The sequence below is a fragment of the Orbilia oligospora genome (assembly GCF_000225545.1).
Source record: "Orbilia oligospora ATCC 24927 unplaced genomic scaffold scaffold00097, whole genome shotgun sequence".
Classification (NCBI taxonomy): domain Eukaryota; kingdom Fungi; phylum Ascomycota; class Orbiliomycetes; order Orbiliales; family Orbiliaceae; genus Orbilia; species Orbilia oligospora.
Window position 1 is genome coordinate 1,059,451 of NW_011645654.1, and position 23,889 is coordinate 1,083,339.

Genomic DNA, 23,889 nt, shown 5'->3' on the forward strand with positions numbered 1-23,889 from the left:
GATCCTGCGGTATAACGTTTAGTCATCAGAGTTAATAGTCCAGTCTTTATACCTCCCTTAGTACCTCTTACGTTACTTACGGCATGAGCCTCTGTAACTTCCCGGTTATTTTAAGGCATGCCACAAGGCGGCCTTGGTCGACATCACGACTGACGACATTCGACAACGTTTTCAGCTAAGCTAGGTCAACCGGCTGTTCTGGAATCCTGACTTAAAGGGAAGACATATAGATGTCAATCAAGTAAATTGACTATGTAGTATTGGGGAGCGCACTTTATTTTAGTAGGTTCCAGCTGTGCATTCGTACTCAACATGCAAATTGGGTCCACTAGGCCTGGCTACCTAGCTAGGTTAGGCTATCGCGAGATTTGTTCATCTTCCGCTCGAGTTAAGAGGCTGACTACTCGGTTATAGTGCTAGTTCACTGGTCAATCGTATCAATGGAGTAGTTGGTGAATTAATTACTATTATGCTAAGTACCTTGGTACTTAAGTGCTTATCCATATACACATATCGTATCATCATACAAATCATATCGAGGGTAGCTATAGAGAACCCTGATAACAAAATACCAAACCGACTGGCATCGGCGCCGGGACCACAAAGGAAATGCCGACACAAAACTCCCAAAGAAAGCGACCAAACTGCAAAGCAAGGTACCAATAAATGCGGGTACCCGGCCTGCAAAACAGCTTGACAAAAGTGCAAACAATTCAAAAAAAATGGCGAGATTCTCGGATGAACCTCGAGCCATGACTCCTTGCCGCCAGCTAGAACCAACACAAAATTCACAAAGGGGAAAAAAAAACACGCTCCACGCAGGTTAAGCACCATAAGATCGATCCTTCCCGGGTTCCCCCCTCCACTTTCGTTAAACATTTCGATCATCTCCATATGTTTTACCATCCCACATTGTGACATTTCCAATTATTTCTGTTGTCTTTACGATTGTCCCGTCTTTAGGTGGGACTCGAGGCGGTGTGCTGCTGGAAGAAAAACTGGTGATAGGGTCTAGACTTTCCCTGCCCACCACGATGCCTCCAACGATGCTTTCTTGACTTTCACCTCTCCCATCCTTAGCGATGACACTAAGTGGGTATAGACTTCTAACCCTGCTACCACCACCTTGAGCTCTTGAGTGGGATGGGCGACGCAAGCTGGGACCACCACCCGGGCTATTGATACCCATGGGTGTAAGGTTCTCAGTCAACCCTTGAGAGCTGGCAAAGCGCGGGAAGATTTTGATTGCAAGAGGTTTTAGTGACGGGATCGAAGCGCAGACGATTCCAACGTGGGTTTCGAGAGAAGTATATATCCATAGTTCGAGGCACCACCAACTTTGATCCCAAGAGACGGTAGCCTTCTCAATGTAGATGAGACGGAGGATAGCTGACAGTGGAGCACTGAAGCACAGTTATAATCAGTATAATAGTCCTTTGAATATCTTAGCCTATAGGACCGCGAGCGACTTACATAATGCCCAAGGTAAAGACCCCAATCAGGGTGAGCTTCTGTCTCATTGGCATCTGCAAACTCCATACAGTCGGTACGGGGAGCAGCAGCACCAGTATATCGGTTACGAGGTTGGTACTCCCATGCAACAGATGCATTTCATTCTGAAGGGGAATGCAAAAGTCACCACTCTTCGGTAGCCTCCAGTAAGCCTCGACGGGCACACACTGGAAAGTAACCAAAAATGTCCAGTTGATAGTCCACGCGACGAGGAAAGCGATTGTGCAATATATAGATATCTTGAAAGCCTTGGTCGTACAGAATCTCAGGTAAAAGAGTAAGATGGAAAGTTTGGTCAGGCTGACCGCCCAGGTGAATGTCAGTTGGGTGGCAAAAGACCATATCCGAACCATCTTAACCTGCTCTTGCCTAAGGTCCCAAATATGCATCCCGACACCAGCAGGCTCGGAGAGGATACAGGTGACACTGACTGCCATTGCTGTGATCTAATCATGAAGTTTTAGTTAACTTGCTTTCATTCCCAGATCTCAGAGTGAAACTGAGACTTACTGTTGCCGCGATGATGAGCCAGTCATCAGCTTTGAAGGCTTTAAGTATAAAGGCTCTGACATAGAGCCTTAGTAAAACCACAATAGCACATATTACCATCATGACTATAGTTAAGGGGGCCAAAAAATAGGCCTGTCGGTCCGGGTTTTCATAATTTGGTTCCGGCCATTTGACTAAGATTTCGATAGGTGGGAGAAGCATCTCGAAGATCAGATAGATAACTCAATCTATGAGTTTTATCTGAACGAGTGGCGATGGCAAGATATCCAATGATCGATATAGAGATTTGTCTGCGGAGACTGGTAAACCTCACGACGTCGACGTCGACGACGGTAGTAGCTGAAGCGCCTATAGACTATCGAAGGCAGGTGTCGGAAAACCCATTAGGAAGGAGGAAACATCAGGTGCCTTTTTAAGGTTGATATATGCCCCCCAGGTCCACAAAACCACAAGGTTAAAAACAAGGACGGGTTGGGAATGCAGATTAAATGGTTGATTGTGTGCGGGATGCGATTCTTTTCCACTATATACCTGCAAAGCCCGGGACCCGGGACCGATTGTTAATAAGGTGGGAGGGGGGGATATGTGGGTCAGTGGAGCCCAAAATAAATGGGAAGCAAATCCGTTTCTCGTCTTCTTCTTGGAAACTCCATTCTCTGTTGTCGAAGTGTCCCACGTTTTGGTGGCTTGGGAGGTGTCCTTGGAGTATTTATTGACAGGGTCATGGGGTGGCCTTTTGATATGCGCTTGGGAAAGGCTTGGAGTGGAGATTTGCCGCAGAAAAGATAGCGAATATTGCCAGTGGGGTCTCGAATTGTGGTACACTAAATGGTCTGTGGGGCGCTAGACTTCGTTCCTTTTTCCTATGAGGTGTGTATGCAAGAAGCTGCAGCTCGGGAAAATTGCTTACTATTCCTACGCACGCAGAGGTGCATTGCAACGGAACCCTCAAGGAAATTGGACCTCAGGCGACCACCCATTGTCGGGTGCATATGTTTGAAATGGAATGGCGTAGTAGGATTTGTGACAACTTCAAAACGTTGAACACCAAAGATACTCTTCCGATCTTGCGACGAAACAAGAGTGGAGCTCATAAGAACATAGGCAGGAAGGCTGGGTACAAATACATGGACATATTTCTGGTGAAGCCCCAAATAAAGGTGTTTTCAGCCGATGTACATGTACATGTACCATAATTATCAGTCACCCCGGTTGGATGGCGATTTCAGATACAAAATGGCGATCTATCATATTTTCCAATCTCACAGCCTGATACGCCTAAAAGCTTCCTTCGGCGATTTACAGGCGAGGGAATCGAGGTTTTCCCAAGAACCGAAATTCATCTATCTGAAGAACAAAAAGCGAAGATTTCGAATGGTGGAGCTATGTCGTCTGAAAGGGGTATCAAATGGACGGCACCGTATGAAATCCTGCAGGAACCACAGACGGTCGACGTTAGCACCTGCTTGTTGCGGAACGTTTCTTGCACCCACCCATTTTTTCTTTCAGATTTTTCGATATTCTTCAGAAGATGTAAAGGGTTTCCCTTTATCCCGCAGCTTTGGTCTTCCAATTGCCCCAGTCGCAGGTGGCAATGAAAGGCTTTTGGTGCACAAAAGGCAGAGCAGCTTGATGGATCACTGTCGAAGGCGAAGGAGCATGGCTACCCGAAGCAGTAGCGGGAGCCGAAGTGTGTGGTGCCTGGCATCCTCGGCTCCACCGCTAGCCGTTCATAGATTAGAGTAATTGTCGACAAGGGATAAAAAAACGTGGCGCACTGGATGAAATTCCAGAATCGGTGATCATTGGCTCTTGAAACCCCTCAAAACGATTGTTGACGGCTGCCTGGGAGCCATTGAATCAAATTTGGACTGCAAATGGGATATTCGTTCGCCATTTCCACGTTTTGGAAGCTTCCGGCTACGCAATGAAGCTTGAGCTCGAGACGAAATGGCTTGTGCTATCCGTTAATCTTAATTTGCGTTGTGGAACGTTGAATCGAACGTTGGTATCGATAACTATACCATAACCTCGGCCGGGCGTTTCCGTCCACTCAAAAGATGGCAGATTGTCGTATAATCTAAATCTTTGTCTTGAATCTTAACTAACGTTGAAGGAATGGCTCCTTTTCACGAGCTTAGTTCTAGTTGACCAGTTCTACTATGTAGCTTCCAATTGCAAATATGATCAGCAAAACAGACATCCAATCTGTTTCCTTTAATCAATTGAGGGCTTTTTGTTTAATGTCGCAGCCCAGGAACAGACAGGCCGGAATACGCGAACACATGCACTCCAGAACTCCTAACGTTAACGCGCAGCTGCGGAGTTGAGACTGCACCTTCCAGCTGGGCGTTTGATTTCTGTGAAGCCCTAAGTTATCTGGTGCGGAATTTCAACCCGATGATAAGCCCTTAAATTATTGCCATTCCGTGTCCAAAATCATCTTATTGAAATACATAGCCGACTAAGCTATATTTTGTACTCAGCTCAGAATCACGACTCACACCTTTTTTGACCCCCCTGCCCAAGAAGTGGGTCCAGCAATCTGAGACATTGTACCAGATGCTTTAATGTGGAGCCAAAATCAACACCACAAACGACAACAGTGGTGGAGCAAGCGAACTTCGCCCACCAAATATATCTCACAAAGGCTTCCTCAATTCCGGTTTCCCATGCCGCCTACAAAATCTCTAAGCTAGCTAGCTCACAAAAAACTTATGCAAATACGCTTCACACGCATCATGCGTAAACGGCACCGCTTCATCTAACTCTGACGTGACCTATACTCAAAGCGTTTACCCGAGTCTATCCATTTCCCTTATAGAATGTTCCATGTGGGATTGATTGCTTTCGTCCCCAAAGCCCAAAAATAACGCCACCGTGACAGATGTGAGGGGTATGGTCATGCGTAATACGTGCCTGTTTAGCTTCCCACCGTCTACGAGCTCACGGGTTTTTGACTCAGATATGTCTCACTTTCACAACTTGGCAATTTGCAACGGTCGACACACGGTTCCGGCGTCGGTTACAATGGTTTGGGACCAAGATAAAGAGTGGGTTCATGATAGTGGTAAATTACCTCGCGAAGATGCTGGTATTTTCCTGTGCGGGGTCCCCAACCTTGGACGTGGAAAGAACAGGTTGGCGGGCCCGCGGGTCGATGTCGAGGATACACAATAATGTGTAAACGGCTGGAGTAGCATGTTCGAATCCTTGGTCGTTTCGAATGAAGCAATGTTTAGACTATTCCAGATTGAGGTACCTGGCTTATAACTGCATTGCTACCCCCAGACTAATGCTCGTGTATCGTTTCAAGATTCATCCCGTAAAGTTCAAATTTAGTGACGCAATTACCACTTACTTCATCATTTTAGGCATCACTAAATGTTATCTATTTTATTCTTCAAATTTGTGCTAAACAGAGATATCAATATTCCAATAATAAAGTTTAGAGTTCTCCATAGCACTACAGTACTATAGCTAGTAGTAAACGGAAAATATAATATTGGCTCCCGGCAGTAAGGCGGGCCAGAGTTGCATATGCATGGTTCCTCGCCAAGCGGAGGAGCATACAGTCCTCCAGGGAACTACGCCAGGGAATCATCAGAGTGGATACCGTAAGATGCGTATACAAAGGATACTAATTTGTGTATCCTCACGAAATCGCTTTAATTTCACCACAGAAATCGAGAGTGTTAACAACACATTACCCAAAGTCCCTCGGGTTCTCTTGGCGGTTGTACTTACTGCTTTTGGTGATTGGGAGGAGAAAATGGCAGGGATCTTCCCGTGAAAAAATACCACATGCAACACACGGGTAGGACTGTTGCAGGTTCCTGCGTCAGGCTGGTATCAGCTGACGGATGACAGCCTCCACCTCGTTCATTCAGCACTTCGACATTTTTCATTTCGAAGACACAATTGCCACTTAAGACGGTTGACCTGATATCAGACCTTATATGCTAGATCCGTTACCCGATATCATTATGACATAGTTATCACGCCAATGGTAGAAGCCTAGCTTGACCCTTCGCAAGGACCTACAAGCCCCATTTGATTTCAAAGCATTGTGGTTCGTAACAAATTAATATTTATTCGAATACAGTTCATAACTGGAGCAAGGCCCAAAGTCAGGGGCGTAGAATAATCAAGGAAAGCAAATGGGTATATACAAAACTAAAGCTTGCAAAGCTTTTCAGAAGGACATGTGTTTGGCACTTTCATGGCTTCTCAATGACTAAGCTAGATCTCCTAGCGTTTGCAGCCTCAAGCTCGGTTTCCGTAGCAGGGCCACCATTACCGACGAAAGTAGTCTTAGCCAAGTTGTTCAACTCGTCTTCTTGCTTATCCAATTCACGGAATTGAATCCAGAAGAAGAAGGCGCCCAAGGCGGCAAGGATAGCAGCAACAGTGTAGTTCCAGACCAAGAGGGGATCGTTGGCGAGGCCAACGAATGCAAAGCCAATAGCTGTGCTAAACGCGCTCATAACAAGGAAAACAGATGTAACCAAGGACTTCATGTTACTTGGTGCCTTTGTGAAGGCATATTCCAATCCAGTGATAGATGCAAAAATTTCAGAGATAGCGATCAAAACAAAGGCGCCGGTTTGTGCCCAAACATTGATTGGTGCTGGGTCGCAGTCTGGGTTGGCGGCATCATAACCGCAAGGTGATTTTTGGTAGATGTGGTATTGCAAAACCGCTGCCCAGATCATGGCGAGAACACCGGTGATGAAACCGAATGTAATCTTCTTGATTGGGGTGAAGTTGAAACCCATCTTTCGGAGACCTGGATATAAAACGAGATCGAAGATTGGAATAAGAATGATCAAGGAAAATGGGTTAAGATTGGACAAAATATCGTTGGGAAGGCCCTTGGTATCCATGACGGCGGCTTGAGAAGTGAGATTACCATTGATCTAGAGGATTTCGAATTAGTTCTGTGCACAGCTCAGAGCCTTTGATGGTACGAATATATAACATACCTGGTTGTAGGTAATCCAGTAGAGGGGGTACCAAAGGAAGACCTTGCAGGCCTTAATACCACGAGAAACTTCGTCGACCCATTGGTCATCGAAAGTCATCCACTTTGGTCGTTCATTTGCTGGAACTTTAGATGGCTTAGCGTTCTCCCAGAAGCCACCGTCGGTCAAGTTCTTATATGTTCTAACAGGATTGATGCTCCATTTGCCTCGAGAAGCAAATGCCATGAGTTGCATGGATCGAGATAGAACTGAGTATGTTGCAGGTGTCCTAACATACTTCTTCCTGCAGATAACCATGATAAGTGGGCAGAAGATGAACATGATAGTTGGGAGAAGCTAGAACAAACACAGACTTGTTAGTCTACCCCAACATAAAGCGGTATTCATTTCTAGCATTCGGGGGGAAGACTCACGTAAGAAAGATAGAAACCAACGTAGTGCTCAGCATAAACCATACTGATTTGACCAGTCAAGGCACCAACATTGATCATCAGGTAGAAGTACATGAAAATTCGGGAGATCGTCAAGATTGGATCGACGATAACCTTCTCTCCAGTAGGAAGTGTGACAACTTCTTTTTTCTCTTGTTTATATTGTTCCGCAATAAGAGGCGAAATGTTGGACTTAAAGCCGCCAGTACCACCACCCATGATGATGATACCAAGAATCATAACTCCCAAAGATGCTTTTGGTGTCGCAATCACGGATGGGATAGCACAGACAACGAGAAGGATATGGCCAACCATTGCAAATGCAATTGAAACCATGATAGTCTTGTATCTTCCCCTATTCTACTATTAGTCTTTATTCGGATACAGCGGCGCCGGTATAGATGCAATGCCAGAACATACCAATATCTATCTGCGACATAGGCTCCTACCAGTGGCATAAGGTACGCCCAGAACTGATTGAACTGGGTAATACTAGTGGCCGTTCTTTGGCCCAACCCCAAGGCACCTGACTGTTGAATAATTCTTCCGGCACCTGTCGCGGAGTTTGATGGCAGGGGCTGTTGCACGAAATTGGTAACTATTTGAGTTACCGTCAGCACCGATACTCCGAACTCTTTTTCTCGTATAGAGGTTTACAAACTTACAGACTTGCGTGACACCATAGTAAGAGAATCGCTCGCAGAGTTCGACGAAAGCAATGGTGTATGCTGTCCATGGTACCTGGCCTGCCACCCTTCTCAGGGTAGCCAACTCTTCTTCCGTTGGGGTTCCATCTTCATTGACGAAATCTTTATCGTCGTAGTAAACGGGAACTGCGGGGGCTTCTTGATGAGAGATAACGAGATCACCGCCATCTGTCTTGGGCGACTTTACTTCAGCCATCTTGAATGACTTAGAGCCGCGTAGGGATACAAGACTCGACTGTCGATAATTGGTGCTAGCGAATAGGAACACAGCGAAAGACCACTGCGCTCTTCAAAAACTAGAGAGGGAATGTCCACAAAGGGTACCGAGAAAAGCGACAGATGAAGAAGATTCCCGTCCGTCGGACATTATATAACGAGATTTCTGATCCAGCATAATCTACCTATGGTGCAATATCTTGCATTACCTCTCTAGCCCTTGCACCATACAAGCGGGAAAAAAACTCATGGAACAGAAAAACCAACATTTAATTTTTCCACCCCCGCTCTTTCCTAAACCCTTAGGCTGTCAATCATTGGCAATGCCAATCGTTTACTGGGCGAGCGGCTTGATCGAAAAGAAGAACCTGCCAAGTGAGGGAGCGAGGATATTCACATTCCTCTTGAGCGACTGCTTGCTTGTGCCCGAATCTGGTAGGTGTGTTGCGCGCAGCTGATTAGGGCCTGCAGAGTGTGGTAGTTCATTTGGAACTAATTACGAGACAGGGGTGGCTATTCGGGACGAGGATGTTCGCTATTAACTCGGATAGGGCTCAGAGGAAGAATAGAATGCATAGAAGCATCGGAAGTGGCGTAAATGCTCGTGCCACGCATATAGCCAAACGTTCTTAGTTATGTTTTTCGCAACATTTCGTGAACCTTAGGAAGCTATTTTCGGAACAGCATACCACGAAGTGGAAAAGAGGTTGAGACATGTGCATGTATTTTAAATCCGAATGTTTAAGGGACAGTAATTATGGCAAGGCCCGACCCTTTCCATCGATGTATTGAATTATGTAACCTTAGACCAACCAAAATTCGAGAAAAATGATTGCCACAGAAGGTCGATTACTCGCCTTCTAGTGTCGCGTGAACGTTCTTGTTACCAAGATATGTTTTGATATCGAATCCACACTTGGCAGGTTGCCTTCACTAGAGTACCTGCTGAAAAGGGCAACCGTCCTATTGCGTTGCGCCGAAGGTCCTGGTTGCACAGGCATATCCTTCCAGATGATCAGCGGCCGAGCGAATCCAAGCCAAGGCTCCTTATCAGAAGAACGCGAATTAACGTTTAGAACCGTCGATAGCCTCAATTCCGGCTAGCTTGACACTTAAGGGTAGTTGAAAGTAATTCTCCAGCCCTCCAATTTTTTGTCTTGTCTTCCTTGGATGCCAACTGACTTGGTAACACCTGACGAGGATTTGCTATTATATATAATTATATAATTATATTCAATTGCTATAGAGCTACGAGTTGTAGAATGCAATAATTAAATGTAACCCGGTCATGTCTTATCACATCGATATCTCGGTATACTAGTCATGTGGCAATTCATATCAGTGCAGTACTTATGGCTTGTCATTCGGCACTTTGCGTCGGTTGATATCAATGCGGAACCTTTTCGGTTGCCGCCATGGATTCAAGACTTTTATTGTCGCATACGTACTGCTAAACGGTTCCTCTTCAATCTTTTATTTTGTGAAGATATTATTGATACCAGCGGATTGATCGTAAAGTCCTCTTACAGTTAGGTGATTTAGTTAATCCTTCTTGCCCTAACTTTGAATTTTATCTCAAGACATGTCGACAATAACGTTTACCATTCCAATATTATGAGAAATAATTCACGTTATATATCTGACGATCGACGTGTAGGATTGTAATTGATAAATATAATTAAAAGATGTTTATACCTGAGTAGTTCGCAGGGCTGTAGGAAGTCCTATAACTTTATTTTTGTATGCACCTTTCCTTAGGATCCTAGGCTTTTGATAAGCAAGAGAATAAATTATAGTTATAGAATGTGGGTGGCATTGATCAATTGAGGCGTGTAAGCACACAATATACCACTGAATAACACCTTTGATAGTAGGGTCTAGTCTCGAGACTAGACTCTCACCCATCAATCCAAACTGAGTATATTAATCTCTAAATATAACTCCTAACTATGAATCTCCAAACCGCAGTCAACCTCAGCCTAATCGATTCTGCGCATGGAACTTGAAAATCTAAACGAGAAGGATAACAAATTTGCAAACTATATTAATTATATTTGTCTTCGTGAGGTGGGAGACTTCAAGGTAATGGAATTAAAGAAAATGACAGACCATACGAAAACCGAACCCTGACCTAACTTCCCGAGCCCTAAAGCAAACATTCATGGTCCCGCCATGAATGGTCATATATGTTCGAGTATGGGATAAAAAGGGCATACTTTCAGGCATTTAGGGTAGGGAGGGATCCGGGTCAGCATCAGCGCCAGATCCATCACCCCTGGGACTGGCATCTGCCTCTATGAGTGAAGTAGGATTTTTTACACCCGCCGGGGATATCTCAAACTCTTCGATTACCTTGTCATTAGTGGAAGACAATGGAGCAGAGGGTGTATGTGAGTCGCTACCAGAATTTGAAGACCGTTTTATTTTGTGACTAGGCGATGATCTATACCCTCCCAAGTTTCGTACCAAATCGTGTAATGGCGGACGATGGTGTCGGGCTGGCTGCTCATCTGGTCCTTCGAGATAGTATGGCTCTTTTGTACCTGGAACAAGCATCTTTCTATGTCGAGAGCGCACAAAACCACTTTTGATCTCCTGCACCGTCCCCATTGCGGCGAATAAGTCATCTATCTGATCGGTTGTTATGTCAAGATCACCGCCTGACATTGGGGGTGGCACCATTGGATTCGAGCCAAGTAATGGCGCTATTGGTAGTTCTTCAAACCCTCGATTGAGGGCAGAAAAGGGATCTATGTTTCCTGTCTCAAAATCGTTTTTCGGCCGCAGAACCTTGACACATTGACAGACTTCTGGGTGTTAGCATCTCCCAATGTTTTTATCAATTAAAAATTCCCTTTTACTCAAATTTTTGGAAATGGTTTTTTTAATTTTCTTTTTTTTTAAAAAAGTTATAAACTGACAAAAGCTTGAATTAACTTACGGAAGATAGAGAAACATGCATTTGCAGTCTCTTGCCATGTGCAGAGACCGCCGGCAATAACATTAGTTGAAAAGATTGCTCCGGGACGCGGTTCTGTAACAATACCATCGCTATCATAGCATTGGCAGTGTTGGCAGATCGCCTGACGATCCTGAATTCCTTTCCAATGGATAGCCACGAGACTTGGAGGATCGTCCAAATTTCCAAATTGCAAATTTTGATCTTCTGGGAAAAACAAGTCTGGGTTCAGCTCAAAAGTAGTCCGCCCAGCCCAGAACGATATAACATGCCCGGGGCTCTGACACTGGACCTCAAGCGTTTCAACATAGGGAGTACCATCGAACTCTAGTTTTCGGGGCTGTTTCTCGGGTTCGGCGTCCGCATTGTTCGTAATTGGGATTGGTTGGTTTGTGTTATTTAGTCTTGCAACAGCCCCCGAATCGCCTACGTCAGGCGGTATTGGGCGGGTGTCATTGCCCAGCTTTTCTAAGCTTTTTATACTTGCTGTTGAATTTTTGGAAGCTATCTCTTCTAAAGGTAGCGCTCTAACCGGGCTGATAACTTGAAACCATATATATAACGCGGAAGTGAGTGGTATTATCAAATGCACGCGGGAGATATGCATCAGATCTATTGCGAGGGGGGGGAGGAGGGAGAGGTAATCAACCGGTCGTTTTTGATAAAGTTTTCGGTCTACTAATAATATAAAAACCTTTGATTCGGGTATCATAGATGCCTCGACAGATATCATATGGAATAATGATAAAATATTTAACTAAAGAGACTGAGATTCAAAGGTGATATCAAAGATATTGGGGACACATCGGCATATATCTATACCCCAGAGCTAGTCTCGGAGCTCAATATGGTCGGGGAATAAGAGGCGCTAGCCTAAGGGTCAAAGTTGGGTCGCCCAAACCATGTTCAGCCTGTGCGTTAAATGCCATGTTGTATGTCGATATTTCTCGCCGTAGACTCTAAAATTTGCAAAGTTCAGCCCTCGTGCCAGTAATCATTTTTTCGAATCTCATAATTATATAATAGATCTAGATACTTAGTAGGTATACTACACATCGATCGATTGAAACCTAGAGGCCATTATAACACGAGGACTTTGAAAAACGCAGCGATCTTGTTGCCTTTCAACCGGGAGTCGATATTCATTACCCAACAAGATTTGTTACACGTTGCGTTGTACAGCCATCTTGGGAACAGCCAGCTGTGGATTATATATATATATGGAATGTACGCGCTAGTCGTGGGTGGCCTATACATCGAGTATGACCTAATATTTTTGCTTTTGCTGTATTCCAAGATATATTATAGAGTTACACGTATATTGAAGATGGAACAAGTCACAACTCCAAACCAACGGATGAGTTATAATATTTTATGAAAGCTTTGTGTTTATCTGGCGCAGAGGTTTCTAAATTTACGGTTATAGGTGATTGACTTTCGGAACTCAAGAGAGTTATGGGGGTCGAGACTCTGGAGTATAAAGGCGTAGAATCCTTTGACCTGCGAAGCTGCGGAGATAACTTCATGATTAAATCTGTTAAAACCATCAGCGTATAACGTATAAACTAACATTTTTGAGTTGTGGCCATGTGGTAGAGAGTCTCAAGATTTTTTAAATTGCGGCGCGGCGAAGTGGCCTCTGTCCCATATATATAAATTTGTATATATAACGAATGTGCATGTGTGCCTGTAAGCTTACAATGGTAAATAAATCCTACAACGACCCTTTGGTCTGGGGGTTGTTTATCTACACCACCAACACACAAATTCCTTGATATACATACATTGGCACAATAACCCTTCGTTGATAAAAAAAAGTGTCTATCACGGTTGGAGTTGGTGGGAGATACGATATTTGTTCGTAGCGTAAGTATACGGGCAACTTTGCCGGTTATGAAACTTGGGTTGGGGTGGTGCTGGTAGCTATTCAGGGTGGCTGACGTTGTAGGGTTGGGATAGGTTGGCAGTTGGGACTTTCGCCACCGCACGGCTCGAACCTGAGTTATAGAATTTTGTTTAAGGAAGAGATAATACCGGGGTTCGTTGTTCAGAATCAAGACAAATTAGAATGACGGTATTCTTGCAAGTTATATTAATATATTTATATTCATGTGGCACCTATAAGTTTATAAAGTACTCTGCGAAACTGTGCTTATACTGAGCCCAACATGAAATATGAAACGATTCTAGCCAAGGGAAGTGGCGATCTATGACTTCAGTTTTCCTATACTGGGGGACCTTCGATGTTAAGTGACATCTGTTCTTCAAATACTCCTATTGCGATATTGTGAAGTTCTCTTACAGTAGTAGAACCTAGTGTACAGCCAAGAAGCCGACTTCCCAGCTGAAAGAAGAATTGAATAGTGGAAAGTAAATAGATTTGGCAAAGATGACCTTAAATAGTATGGGAAGCCTCCGGACTATCCCGATTTTAATTTGGGAACATTGCAAACCTTCTTATAGCGCGCATTCTTACAAGCTGCTCTCCAAGTTGCTATTTTGGTAGTATCCGTGGTATTAAAGTAGATCTCGACACTTCTGATAGAAAGTATACTGTTTTGTAAAGGTGGGCCGGCCGGCCAATCTATAAATTTAACACAAATTATTGGTTAACTAGGTGAACAGTTGCTATATAATAGAAAGGAAGGTATGGGGTGGCAGGATGAAAGCGACATACAAGGATTACCGTTGCTCCAGTTATTGATCAGTATTTGCCCGGCGCTTTTAGGAATAAATCTTGTATAAGTTCCGTAGGAGTTTCCGTCAACGGTGTATTTCACACCGGTCTTCAACCAATCGAACCGGTATTCGTGGTAGCCTTTTGTAGGGTCGAATCTACCATCGAATGGTACAACTCTATAGTTACTCAAGGCTTGGGTCTTTGTTAGAGGTTGTACTGTAAGTTGGAGACCAGGCTTTGGGACACCGTCTGGCTGCTTCGTAGTATTGTGTATATGGCTTGTGAGGATTTCGATGTCGATTTCGTGGTTGTCGTCTTTATAGAAAAACATTCCGCTGCAAGCACCTGCAACAGAACTGACTTTAACGTTAAACCGAAAGGATCCATAAAGTATTTTGTCCATTATAGTGCTGATCTCAGCACTTGGAATAATACTACGGCTAGTTGGACCACCCGAGACGGTGAGTTCAAGAGCCTTAGTATTGGCGTTGTACTTTAGATTTGATGGCGAATACTTTATATTCTTTGGGGTAGATGTTTGTTCGCGATCGCTTATGATCCAGCCTTGCTTATACAGCGCGACTGTAAGGTTGGAGCTGTTGAGAGCTGACGGATTCAAAGAAATATGGTGAGTGAATGTTTGTTTTGTTTCAGGAATATAGTAACCGCAGACGCAGTTGGCAAGATTGACCGATACTAGTTCGTCTGCATCCCGAGAGTGAAGGGACTGATGGGCCCCGTAAAAATTTTCAGTAGTAAGCTTTAAAACATTGGCCTGAGCTGTGACAATTAACAATGTAAAACATAAGAATATTCTGCGTGCGGGCTGCATCTTGGTGCTGTATTTAGTGAGGATGGTCTAATTTCCTATAAAATAGGAAAAACGCTGAATCGATTTGATCAATTGAAGTAATTTTGAGATTCGATATATTATATATAGCGCTGTGGCTTGAGAATTAGAATGAATACTGTCGTTAGGACTTGGGGTTTGTCCACTTTATGTAAGTGGATCAACCTGCAGATCATCGGTTGTCTATAGCAGGACTGAAAAAGTCTTTTTTGAGAGAGAAAAGATCAACCAAGTGTCGAATGAATGCGAAAACCTGTGGATCTAGGCTGATGTCGCACCGATCCGGCCGGAAATTGAGTTTCCTCAGGAATCCGTTTTGGGGCTGCGAAATATCAAATTTTGGTAAGCTTGATATTGTATTGTGACACGACAAGAAAGGGGAATAATGATATTTGGGACACCTAATCTACGAAACAGTGGTCCGATACAGATTCGTTTAGTATCTAAATTTAAATTACGATATCGACATATCTGCCTTGCAGGCTCAACTAGCATTTGCCGGCAAGGCTGTGCACAGGAACCACGGTGGCTGACGAATTGTGGCTGATGAATATGTTGTATTTTTTGCGTTGTCTTTCGAGATGATCTACAGGCGACTGTCTGCAGTCTTGTAATATATTATATATTATACTACTAAACTATGAGTATTAGGTATACTAGTATGTTTCGTGTAAAAACACAGAGTTCAAATCGATTGAGGTTTACTAAATATTAAATAGTATTAAATGTGAAGTATCCTAACGGACTGTGGGCGGTGGCAAACCAAGACTGAGGTTAGACCGGACGCTGTATTAATTTATCTGGCCGGTGTTTTGAACTACTTGCAAATGTATTAATTGATTAGGTAATTAACCGTGGTGTATATATTCCCCGGTGATATCATGATCGATCATCATACTAAGATATTCGATATTAATCTCTCAATAACTTAATATTCTATATTACATCAATACCGGGAAAAGGTCGCTATTGATAGATTACGGCGGGCCAGGGGGGATCCTGATCTATTTAGGCGTGTTTTCTGGTACTTCTGATATTCTACTAGATAGTACATAACACTTCATTTCTCGGCCTCACACCTCAAGGCGAGTCTTCATTCCGATTATTGATATTTTCCTGTCGACCACGGACTAGTTCTTCTAGTATTATAATTAACCCTTTCGTTTATCTCTTATCGGCTATCAGTCTTTGAAGGATTACTAGCGCTTTCTAATAGAGCGTATCACCCTTCCATAATAAGTATCTTGTTACTGGGAAGTCTAGAGGTTTTGAGGCATCAGCGTGTCATTGTATGCCAGGGATTCCAAAATTTACATCTAATCCAAAGAGAGAAGATCATCCGCCGTTTCCCCCTGTTAATATTGGCAAAAAACCCGGCTCCATGAGTTTTTTGAACCCTCTGGTAATCACACATGCGGTTAAACTTCCGCCGGCGGCTACCACCGTACCAGCATCACTCGTTCAGCCACAGGTAATTTCAGCACAATTAGGGCTATTGAGTAATGCGCTGAAATCCGACCAACCAGTATCAGAACTCGCAGATATCCTCAAGCTCGCCAACCCAGCGGCGCCTGGTGCTCCATTAGAGGATGTAGAGGCTATTTCCAACAAGGGACTCTTGTCCGGGCTGCTTAACCCCGGCGGCTTGTTATCCACGTTAACGAAACCGACCGCTATTCCAGAAAAATTGGCGGCTGTGACCAATGTTCTGAAGACGGGAAGCCCATTAGATGATGCTGCAAAGCTTCTAGGTGCGGGTGCATTGCCAGTACCAGCTTCTCAGGCCGTCTCCACCGCGCTATCAACTATAACCGGCGCACTCTCAACAAACAACTTGATCTCCGGATCCGAGATAGGTGACAGTGGGAGCCTTCCGAGTCTCATCCCGAATGCTGTATCTGGGGCGCTCTCTACGGTGACCAATGCCTTGAAATCCGGCAATCTGATTCCTGGTCTTCTAAAAGGGTCTCTAGGTGGCTTAGCTAACGTCCCACCTTTACCGATACTATCTGATATCATCCCGGGGGTGGGTGACAATAAGGGTCTGGCGAACTTGTCTCCGGACTTATTATCCGAAGCTGTGGGTACAGTGACGAATGCGCTGAAGTCTGGGGACTTAATTCCCACAGATCACAAAGGTCCCGAAGGATTACCGCTTCCATTGCCGGATCAAGTCACCGATGCTCTCTCTGCGATTACGAGTGCGCTTCATAAAAACGATTTGCTTGCAGATGTCACCAAACTACCCGCCACGATCCTACCCATACCGTTGGCACAAACAGTCTCCGAAACACTCGAAACTATTACCACTGCCTTGGCCTCTGCTTTAAGCTCCGCTGATGCCAAAAACTTATCTAGTGCCAGTGGTTTGCCGAATCCTCTAACTAATGTCATATCAGAGACTCTCGATACGGTGTCTGCGTTACCATCTGAGCTAGCGGAGACCGTCAAGAGTGCCTTAGGGAAGATATCCGACACTCTGAGGTCTAGTGATCAGCTTTTAGATGCAGTTGGTCTTCCGCAGTCCGCTTTGCTAGCACCTGTTACTTCTACTGTCGCCGACACACTTGACGCGGTTGCTTCCCTCCCACCACCAGTCGCAGACGCCATCTCTGGGATTATAGACTCTGTCGCAGATGCTGTAAGAAGTGGTGATATAAAGAGCACCGGACCTAGGGCAACCAAGCCACCTAAGTCAGTTACTTTTGAAGTCCCTGACGCAGATAATTCAACCAATGCAAATCCGGTGCCGGATGGCCACAAAGGGAAGCGGATTATCATCTGCTGTGATGGAACGTGGCAGGACTCTGATGCCGGTGATGCGGGATTTCCAACTAATGTCACACGCTTCGCTCGCGCTCTAAAAAGTGTGAGTGATAGCGGAGTAGCCCAGATAATTTACTATCAGAGTGGGGTTGGTAGCGCGTATGCATCAAAGCTTGGAAGGCTTATAGCGGGTAAATCTTCCTTTCTCCAAAAATTCTATCCAGTTTATCTCACAATAGTCTCTTTGATCACTTATAGGGGGTACTGGGCTTGGCCTCTCAGAACATGTCCGAGAAGCGTTTGTATTCATCAGCAATAACTACCATGTTGGAGATGAAATCCACATCGTTGGGTTTTCTCGGGGCGCATTTACCGCGAGGTCTATTGCTGGACTCATGGGAAGGATCGGCGTACTCACAAGACGAGGGATGGAAAATTTTGGCAAAATATACGAGGACTACATCAACTTTAAACTGAGAGACGATGCATGGATCGACAAGCAGGGATGGGAAAGGATTAAAGGCGTTTCCATTAAAACAATCGGATGCTGGGTGAGTATATCTTTAACATGATGGACATCCTAGTCCTGTGGGACACCCATGACAGCTATCATATGAACATACATACTGATTTTAGTTTGTTCTTCCTAGGATACTGTCGGGGCACTTGGGATACCGACAAGCCCTGTCATTGAGAAATGCAAATGCAACGACAAGTATAAGTTCCACGACACTGATTTAACAGCTTGTATGTTCGTCATCGGACCACTTTTCTGAATTATTCCTAGATATATTTACTAATAGAACACTAAATCGCGGCTAAAGTTACTGAAAATGCCTTCCACGCCCTTGCACTTGATGAGCACAGAATGCCATTCACACCAACCCTATGGCGATTGCCCAACCTGACAGAAAGGCACGCAGATATAGTACCCAATCTGAAGCAGGTGTGGTTTCCAGGCGGTATGTCGAGATTGAAAACTTTGGAAATCAGAAACTCTCGAGATTGGGGGGGCCCGAGTTCAGCTACAAGACTAATTGCTCTGATATAGTTCATACCAATATCGGTGGAGGCTACAAGGACCAAGAATTATCCGATCTCACTCTTGTCTGGATGATTGAACAATTCATTCCTTTCCTGGGATTCGACCTTAACTATGTCAAGTCTCTCAGGGAAGTGTCCAGCAGCAGCGACTGGGCTTCCGGCGCGATTCCTAATTCCTTCGTCGGCGTAATGAAAGTCACAACAAGCAAAGTCAGGACGCCTGGCGGCTACTTTGGAGATCCACCCAAATCACCTCTAAAGCGGGCAATGACGTTTGGAGCAGGGGTTTTTGGTCAACGCGGGGTCAGAAGTGTCACAAATGAGGAGATTCACCCAAGTGTCCGAGGGCGCATGGTTGCAAGCAACGGTGAATGGTGCAGCCGTGCGTTATTTGGGTGGTCATGTGACAAAAAGATTGTGCAAACAGCTACCGGGCCGGCTGAGAAATGGGTCTGGACAAATCCCAATAATGGAACTGAGCTTCTTGAGTCAGATATGGGGGAACATGAGAAAGTACTAGCGGGAACGGAAGTTGTAGCGAAGTTGGCTTCATTGGTGACTGTACCATTGAGAAAGAGTAAGGGTGCAGGGATGGATAAAGTTCCCGTTGATAGCAAATGGGCAGAGAGAATCAAGTGAAACTGTCTTTGGTAGAGGTATGTTGGAGCCCAGTACATAATACGCAGGATCACTCTTGCAACCTCCTTTCCACTACATTCTTTTGATCTTGTTGCTTGAGGAATAGAGTATTGTTAGTAGTTTTTCTTCATTTGCGGTAGTACTGTCAACTGCAACGTAAGACTGACTCCATAACAGTCATTTTGGGAATAGAGACTTTTTTAATTCTGTCATTGGACCTTGTACCTGTGCTTCAACAATGAAAGCGGTCTCCTGCAGACGAATGGAACACTGGTACATTCCTTGTGCTCCATGAGCGGAGTAAAGGTAACATTTCGGGTTTAACTAAGGCACATAGCAACTAAACCTATACCGAAAAGCGGATGCGAGCTCGATTCGTTGCCTTTGACGTCAATTCATGAACAGCCTTAGCTTTGTTTCCCGAACAGGAATATTTCCACTTTGAGCGTTAATTAACATTGCCTCCTACTGGTCAAAGAAGAATCGTGTTGTTCTCGAAATCCAACATCATGGGTTAAACAACATATCTTCACTTGGCCTTGGCACCAACCAACGAATGTCACAGCCTAATTGTCGACGTGCGTTTCACAGAGCTTTCCGGGCATACCTCTCTACCTGTTCTGCAATCCTCTTCCCGAAAGCTGTTTCACTATGAAAGTGCACCGTTCCACTACCGAAATGATACAAGTTCAACTCGCGTTGAGAGTTCCCTTCAAGGGTTCTAGCTATCGCATCGGTATATATTTGAGTACGCGTAGTGGCTCTCCAGTGCAGCCAGCCTAGCAGTCGGCCGTTTTCTAAAGAAAGAAACCTAGTTCGGAACTTTGAAGCCTCCCAGGAAGCTGCATAATGTCCTTGTTCTTTTCTTTATCGATAATTCGCCAAATTGCAGGCCCCACCTATGCAAGATAGATGAAAAAGACTATCGATTGGTTGTCAAACCTAGTTCCCGGGGCTACCTAGTCGGCTTGGTATGCAAGCTTGCTGCGAACGGCTCGCTCCTAGTCGGTCTAATTTGTTTCGCCCCAACGTCAACTGGAATGTTGCGAAAGACAACAGAACTTTCGGAATTGAAGGCGAGAAACAGGTACAAGCTTCGATCGACTGCAGGAGATTCGTCGCGGGGTATGAAGAAACGGGGCAAGGATAGCCACTATGCAACCGCACAGCCCGTTTCGTCTTCGCTCCATTGCATTGGTTGTATGTGAAGTTTATCAGTCCGGGTTCCGGTATAGAAAAGGAAGGCTGGTGCCATTTCGAACCCATCCCCATTCCTTCAACCTAGCTATCAATGAAAGCGTCTCGATTTCGTCTTTTTGACGTCTGGTCTGGTATTTAAGAGCTCTTGGTAATTGATGAATCCGTCGGGGTAGTATTTCTTCTCAGAGGGACCCATCACTTTTCAACTCATAAATTTTTCCTGCCATCATTCCACGGCTTGCACAACGGGTCCTCCTTACATTCCACTATCCCGAGCCGTAAAATTCCACGAGAGCAAAAGCATCGAAACTTTCAACAGAGCCCCAATCGCTCACGATAGGGGGATGAATAAAAGGCCACGATGATTGAACCAGTCACTCTCTTTTCCGTTATTGCGGGTGTTACAAATCTTGCGACCCGATTAACGATTGACCTCACTCGTCTGACGGTGACGCTGAAAAATGTACCGGATCAGATAACCCAGGTTTGCAATGAGATGGTATCGTTGAACGCTACGCTTAGTACCCTACAACAACGTTTTAATCCTACAGCATCTGGCTATACGCAAGAGCAATTGGTTTGCCTCGAAACCGTAATAACGTCCACGAGAGAAACACTCATCCAACTGTCGAAATTGAGCGAGGCTTGTGAAACCACAGGCAAGAGAAAACCAGGAGTTACGGGAATTTGGAAGAAGATGAGCTGGACCCTAAACGAGTCCGAAATTACAAGTTATCGAAGCGGATTAGTTGGTTACACGGCTATGCTCAATTTGTTGACGGCAACATTAGCAGAGTAAGTTTGGAATCAATGACGAAAAAATCTATAATACTGCCGATTGAATAATGACAGCTAATTACAGTTTCCCCACATAAAGTCAACGAGGAGCAAATATTGAAGCAATGGTCACAAAGACAAACGAAATGCTACAAACCCTTGTAGAGCGTCGAAATAGGCTTTCAATGGCGCCCGCAGAAACATCAGAAACTATGAATTCAAGATACTCACAAAGACCCAAAGTTCCACCGAAGTTGCCACTAAAGGGGAGGAAAAGATCAAGTTCTACAGCAAGTCAAGTTGCCGAGCCTCGTGGCCGCAGGAATGCAGAACCTTCACAGTCGAGGAGCCGCTCCGTAGCGGCATCAGAATCTCGGGGAGGTTCATCGACAGCAGATCCACGGGACTCTAGAGGAGGATCAAATCCCTATCAGTCCAATTCGCGGGATAACTGGAGAGTTAGATCCGCTTCAACTTCTCGTTTGCCGTTGCCCAGTTCTTCTCCACCCCCTCTTCCCGAAGCCGCAGGCTATTTACATATCGATGTACCCAATGGGCGTTCTGCTGGATTTGGTTATGGCTTGCCTTCGCCCCCTCCAGAATATACCGAGCTTGCGCCCGGAATGCTAGATGATAGCCCCATAGAACGCCGTTCGCAGCAACAACTTGTACGCATAGCGCGGTCCCCGGCGCCAGTCTCCTCTCGTACAACAAGCACTACGAGATCGTCGAGTTCTCGACCCACATACCGGAGAGCCTTCTCTTCAACCTCTACAAGAACTATGGATACAGACTCAACTGCTACTCCGGCAGTTAGAACTGTATCTCGAGGACCTGGAGTTCCGCCTACACCCGTTCTTCCGGCTAAGGAAAAACTCGATGGTCATAAGTTAGAATTTGCTGGAAAATGGTAAATACGACTGATGTATATCATCAAATTCTTGTGCTAATTTTTATAACTAGGACTGTAAAAGAGATTCGAATCAATGAATCCTTCATGGGGTCCGGAATTCTCTTCCTCAAAAAAGACGCACCTAATAAACGCGTTCTCGTCAATTTGAGACTAGATAGCAGCAGAGAAACCCGGCTTTCGTATCGCTGTAAGTTTTTACTTCATCAGACTTTTTTTTTTTTTGCCAAATTTCTGATTAACAAAATTTCTATAGGGATAGAAACTTCTTCAGCCACGCGGACAAAACCATCCTCAATGTTTACTGGTCCTTCATACGTTTTGCGAAGCCTTGTCCGGGCAGACGACTACTCCGGAGCAACAAACGGAAAGACATCTATAAAGCTAGAAGATATTGATTATCTTGCTGGCCAACGGTCTTTAATGATCGCTATAAATCTCATTCAACAGTCGCCGCCTGACTGGTTGCTTGATACAAAGCCACAGGAGATTCCGGTGATATATGCTCACCCGATCCATGCACCTGCTCCAATTAGCCCACCGACGAGCAGCGTTCGAAACTTCTTCAGATCAATCCGTTCGCCTACCGAATCAAATTATTCCGAGCAATATTCTCCCACCGAGAACTCCTACCGTGGCTCATCACATAACTTTTCAAGACCGAACCCGCAAAACCAGCATGGATTATACACCAGTGTGATGGCGCCTCCTACGCCCCCAGATTCTCCTTCCGAAACTGCTATGGGAAGCCGAAGCCGTCGTCCTAGTTTCAGTAGCGGGAGTGTTGCAACCGCAGATAGTAGAATGGCACGGGCCAGCTACGAGAGCCCTCACTATGTCTCTACCAGAAATAACCCTGGACAAGATTTTAGAACGAGAGCTATGAATGCAACAGAATGCTCGAATCCTGCTGCTAGATGCGACATTCCTAACGAATCTTCTTCTGCGCAAAAGAGAGGAAGACAACGGACTCGACGAGGACCAGGTTCTTGGTTTTCGTTTGGAAGAGGTTAAGCGGGGTGTAGCGAGTCTCGCGGGCTACGCAGCATGTGAGGCGAAAGCGAATCCGAAACCGGACGAAACACTTTGTTGGACCATTCTAGGAGTTTGAAGTCGAGATGATTTTTTATTGAGTATATTTTTGTTTAGAATTTGGCAAAGGTGGCACTTATGGCAGGCTCAGGCCACCCTTTCCCATTTCTTGAAGACGGACACAAATCCTTTTGGGGAAGAAAATTGCTTCTCCTAGTTATTCATTTTTCTTTCTCTTTTCTTTTCTTTGGATATACCCCTTTATCAGCGTAATTATACAAAGGCGTCTCGTTTGTTTCGGCCTCGGATAACTTGGCATGCTGAGAGATAGTGATGACGCTTCAGTGTCATGAGTTGCAGCAAATATCATCTGCTCCTTAACATATATATATAACCTTACAAGCTTATACAAGGAGCAATTGGCATGCTGCCTATAATTTTTACTATTCTGGTTTCATATTTGGGTGTACATTTTCTACATTTGCTTTTAAATTTACTAACCTTTTGTTTTATATATTATTAAATTGCATACATGAGAATAGGAGCCTAGCATTCTAGGCGCATACATACGGGAATAGAAAGTCGAAACCAGAATATTACAATTATTGGTAAACTAGCTTTATTCATAAAAAAAAACTTGGAAACTTGCATAGAGAAATCAGTGGGCCCTA

General features: G+C 44.7%; 5 protein-coding genes across 5 annotated transcripts; 2 read left to right on the plus strand and 3 right to left on the minus strand.

The window, feature by feature from the left end:
- Nucleotides 1-871: 871 nt before the first annotated feature.
- Nucleotides 872-2,223, minus strand: AOL_s00097g309 (uncharacterized protein; the record flags this gene model as incomplete). The annotated part of the gene is made up of 3 exons (XM_011126142.1): nt 872-1,403; nt 1,474-1,958; nt 2,023-2,223. 3 exons carry the CDS (start codon nt 2,221-2,223, stop codon nt 872-874), a joined length of 1,218 nt encoding a protein of 405 aa, XP_011124444.1.
- Nucleotides 2,224-6,242: 4,019 nt separating this feature from the next.
- On the minus strand, nt 6,243-8,341 carry AOL_s00097g310 (uncharacterized protein; the record flags this gene model as incomplete). Its single annotated transcript, XM_011126143.1, has 5 exons — nt 6,243-6,941; nt 7,008-7,343; nt 7,421-7,793; nt 7,859-8,036; nt 8,104-8,341. 5 exons carry the CDS (start codon nt 8,339-8,341, stop codon nt 6,243-6,245), a joined length of 1,824 nt encoding a protein of 607 aa, XP_011124445.1.
- Nucleotides 8,342-10,587: 2,246 nt separating this feature from the next.
- On the minus strand, nt 10,588-14,832 carry AOL_s00097g311 (uncharacterized protein; the record flags this gene model as incomplete). Its single annotated transcript, XM_011126144.1, has 4 exons — nt 10,588-11,168; nt 11,303-11,863; nt 13,797-13,904; nt 13,998-14,832. 4 exons carry the CDS (start codon nt 14,830-14,832, stop codon nt 10,588-10,590), a joined length of 2,085 nt encoding a protein of 694 aa, XP_011124446.1.
- Nucleotides 14,833-16,231: 1,399 nt separating this feature from the next.
- On the plus strand, nt 16,232-19,299 carry AOL_s00097g312 (uncharacterized protein; the record flags this gene model as incomplete). Its single annotated transcript, XM_011126145.1, has 5 exons — nt 16,232-17,807; nt 17,875-18,167; nt 18,267-18,363; nt 18,441-18,578; nt 18,668-19,299. 5 exons carry the CDS (start codon nt 16,232-16,234, stop codon nt 19,297-19,299), a joined length of 2,736 nt encoding a protein of 911 aa, XP_011124447.1.
- Nucleotides 19,300-20,860: 1,561 nt separating this feature from the next.
- AOL_s00097g313 (uncharacterized protein) lies at nt 20,861-23,200 on the plus strand (the record flags this gene model as incomplete). Its single annotated transcript, XM_011126146.1, has 4 exons — nt 20,861-21,294; nt 21,377-22,186; nt 22,240-22,376; nt 22,443-23,200. The coding sequence occupies 4 exons, from the start codon at nt 20,861-20,863 to the stop codon at nt 23,198-23,200; spliced, it is 2,139 nt and encodes a 712-aa protein (XP_011124448.1).
- Between the last annotated feature and the right edge of the window lie 689 nt (nt 23,201-23,889).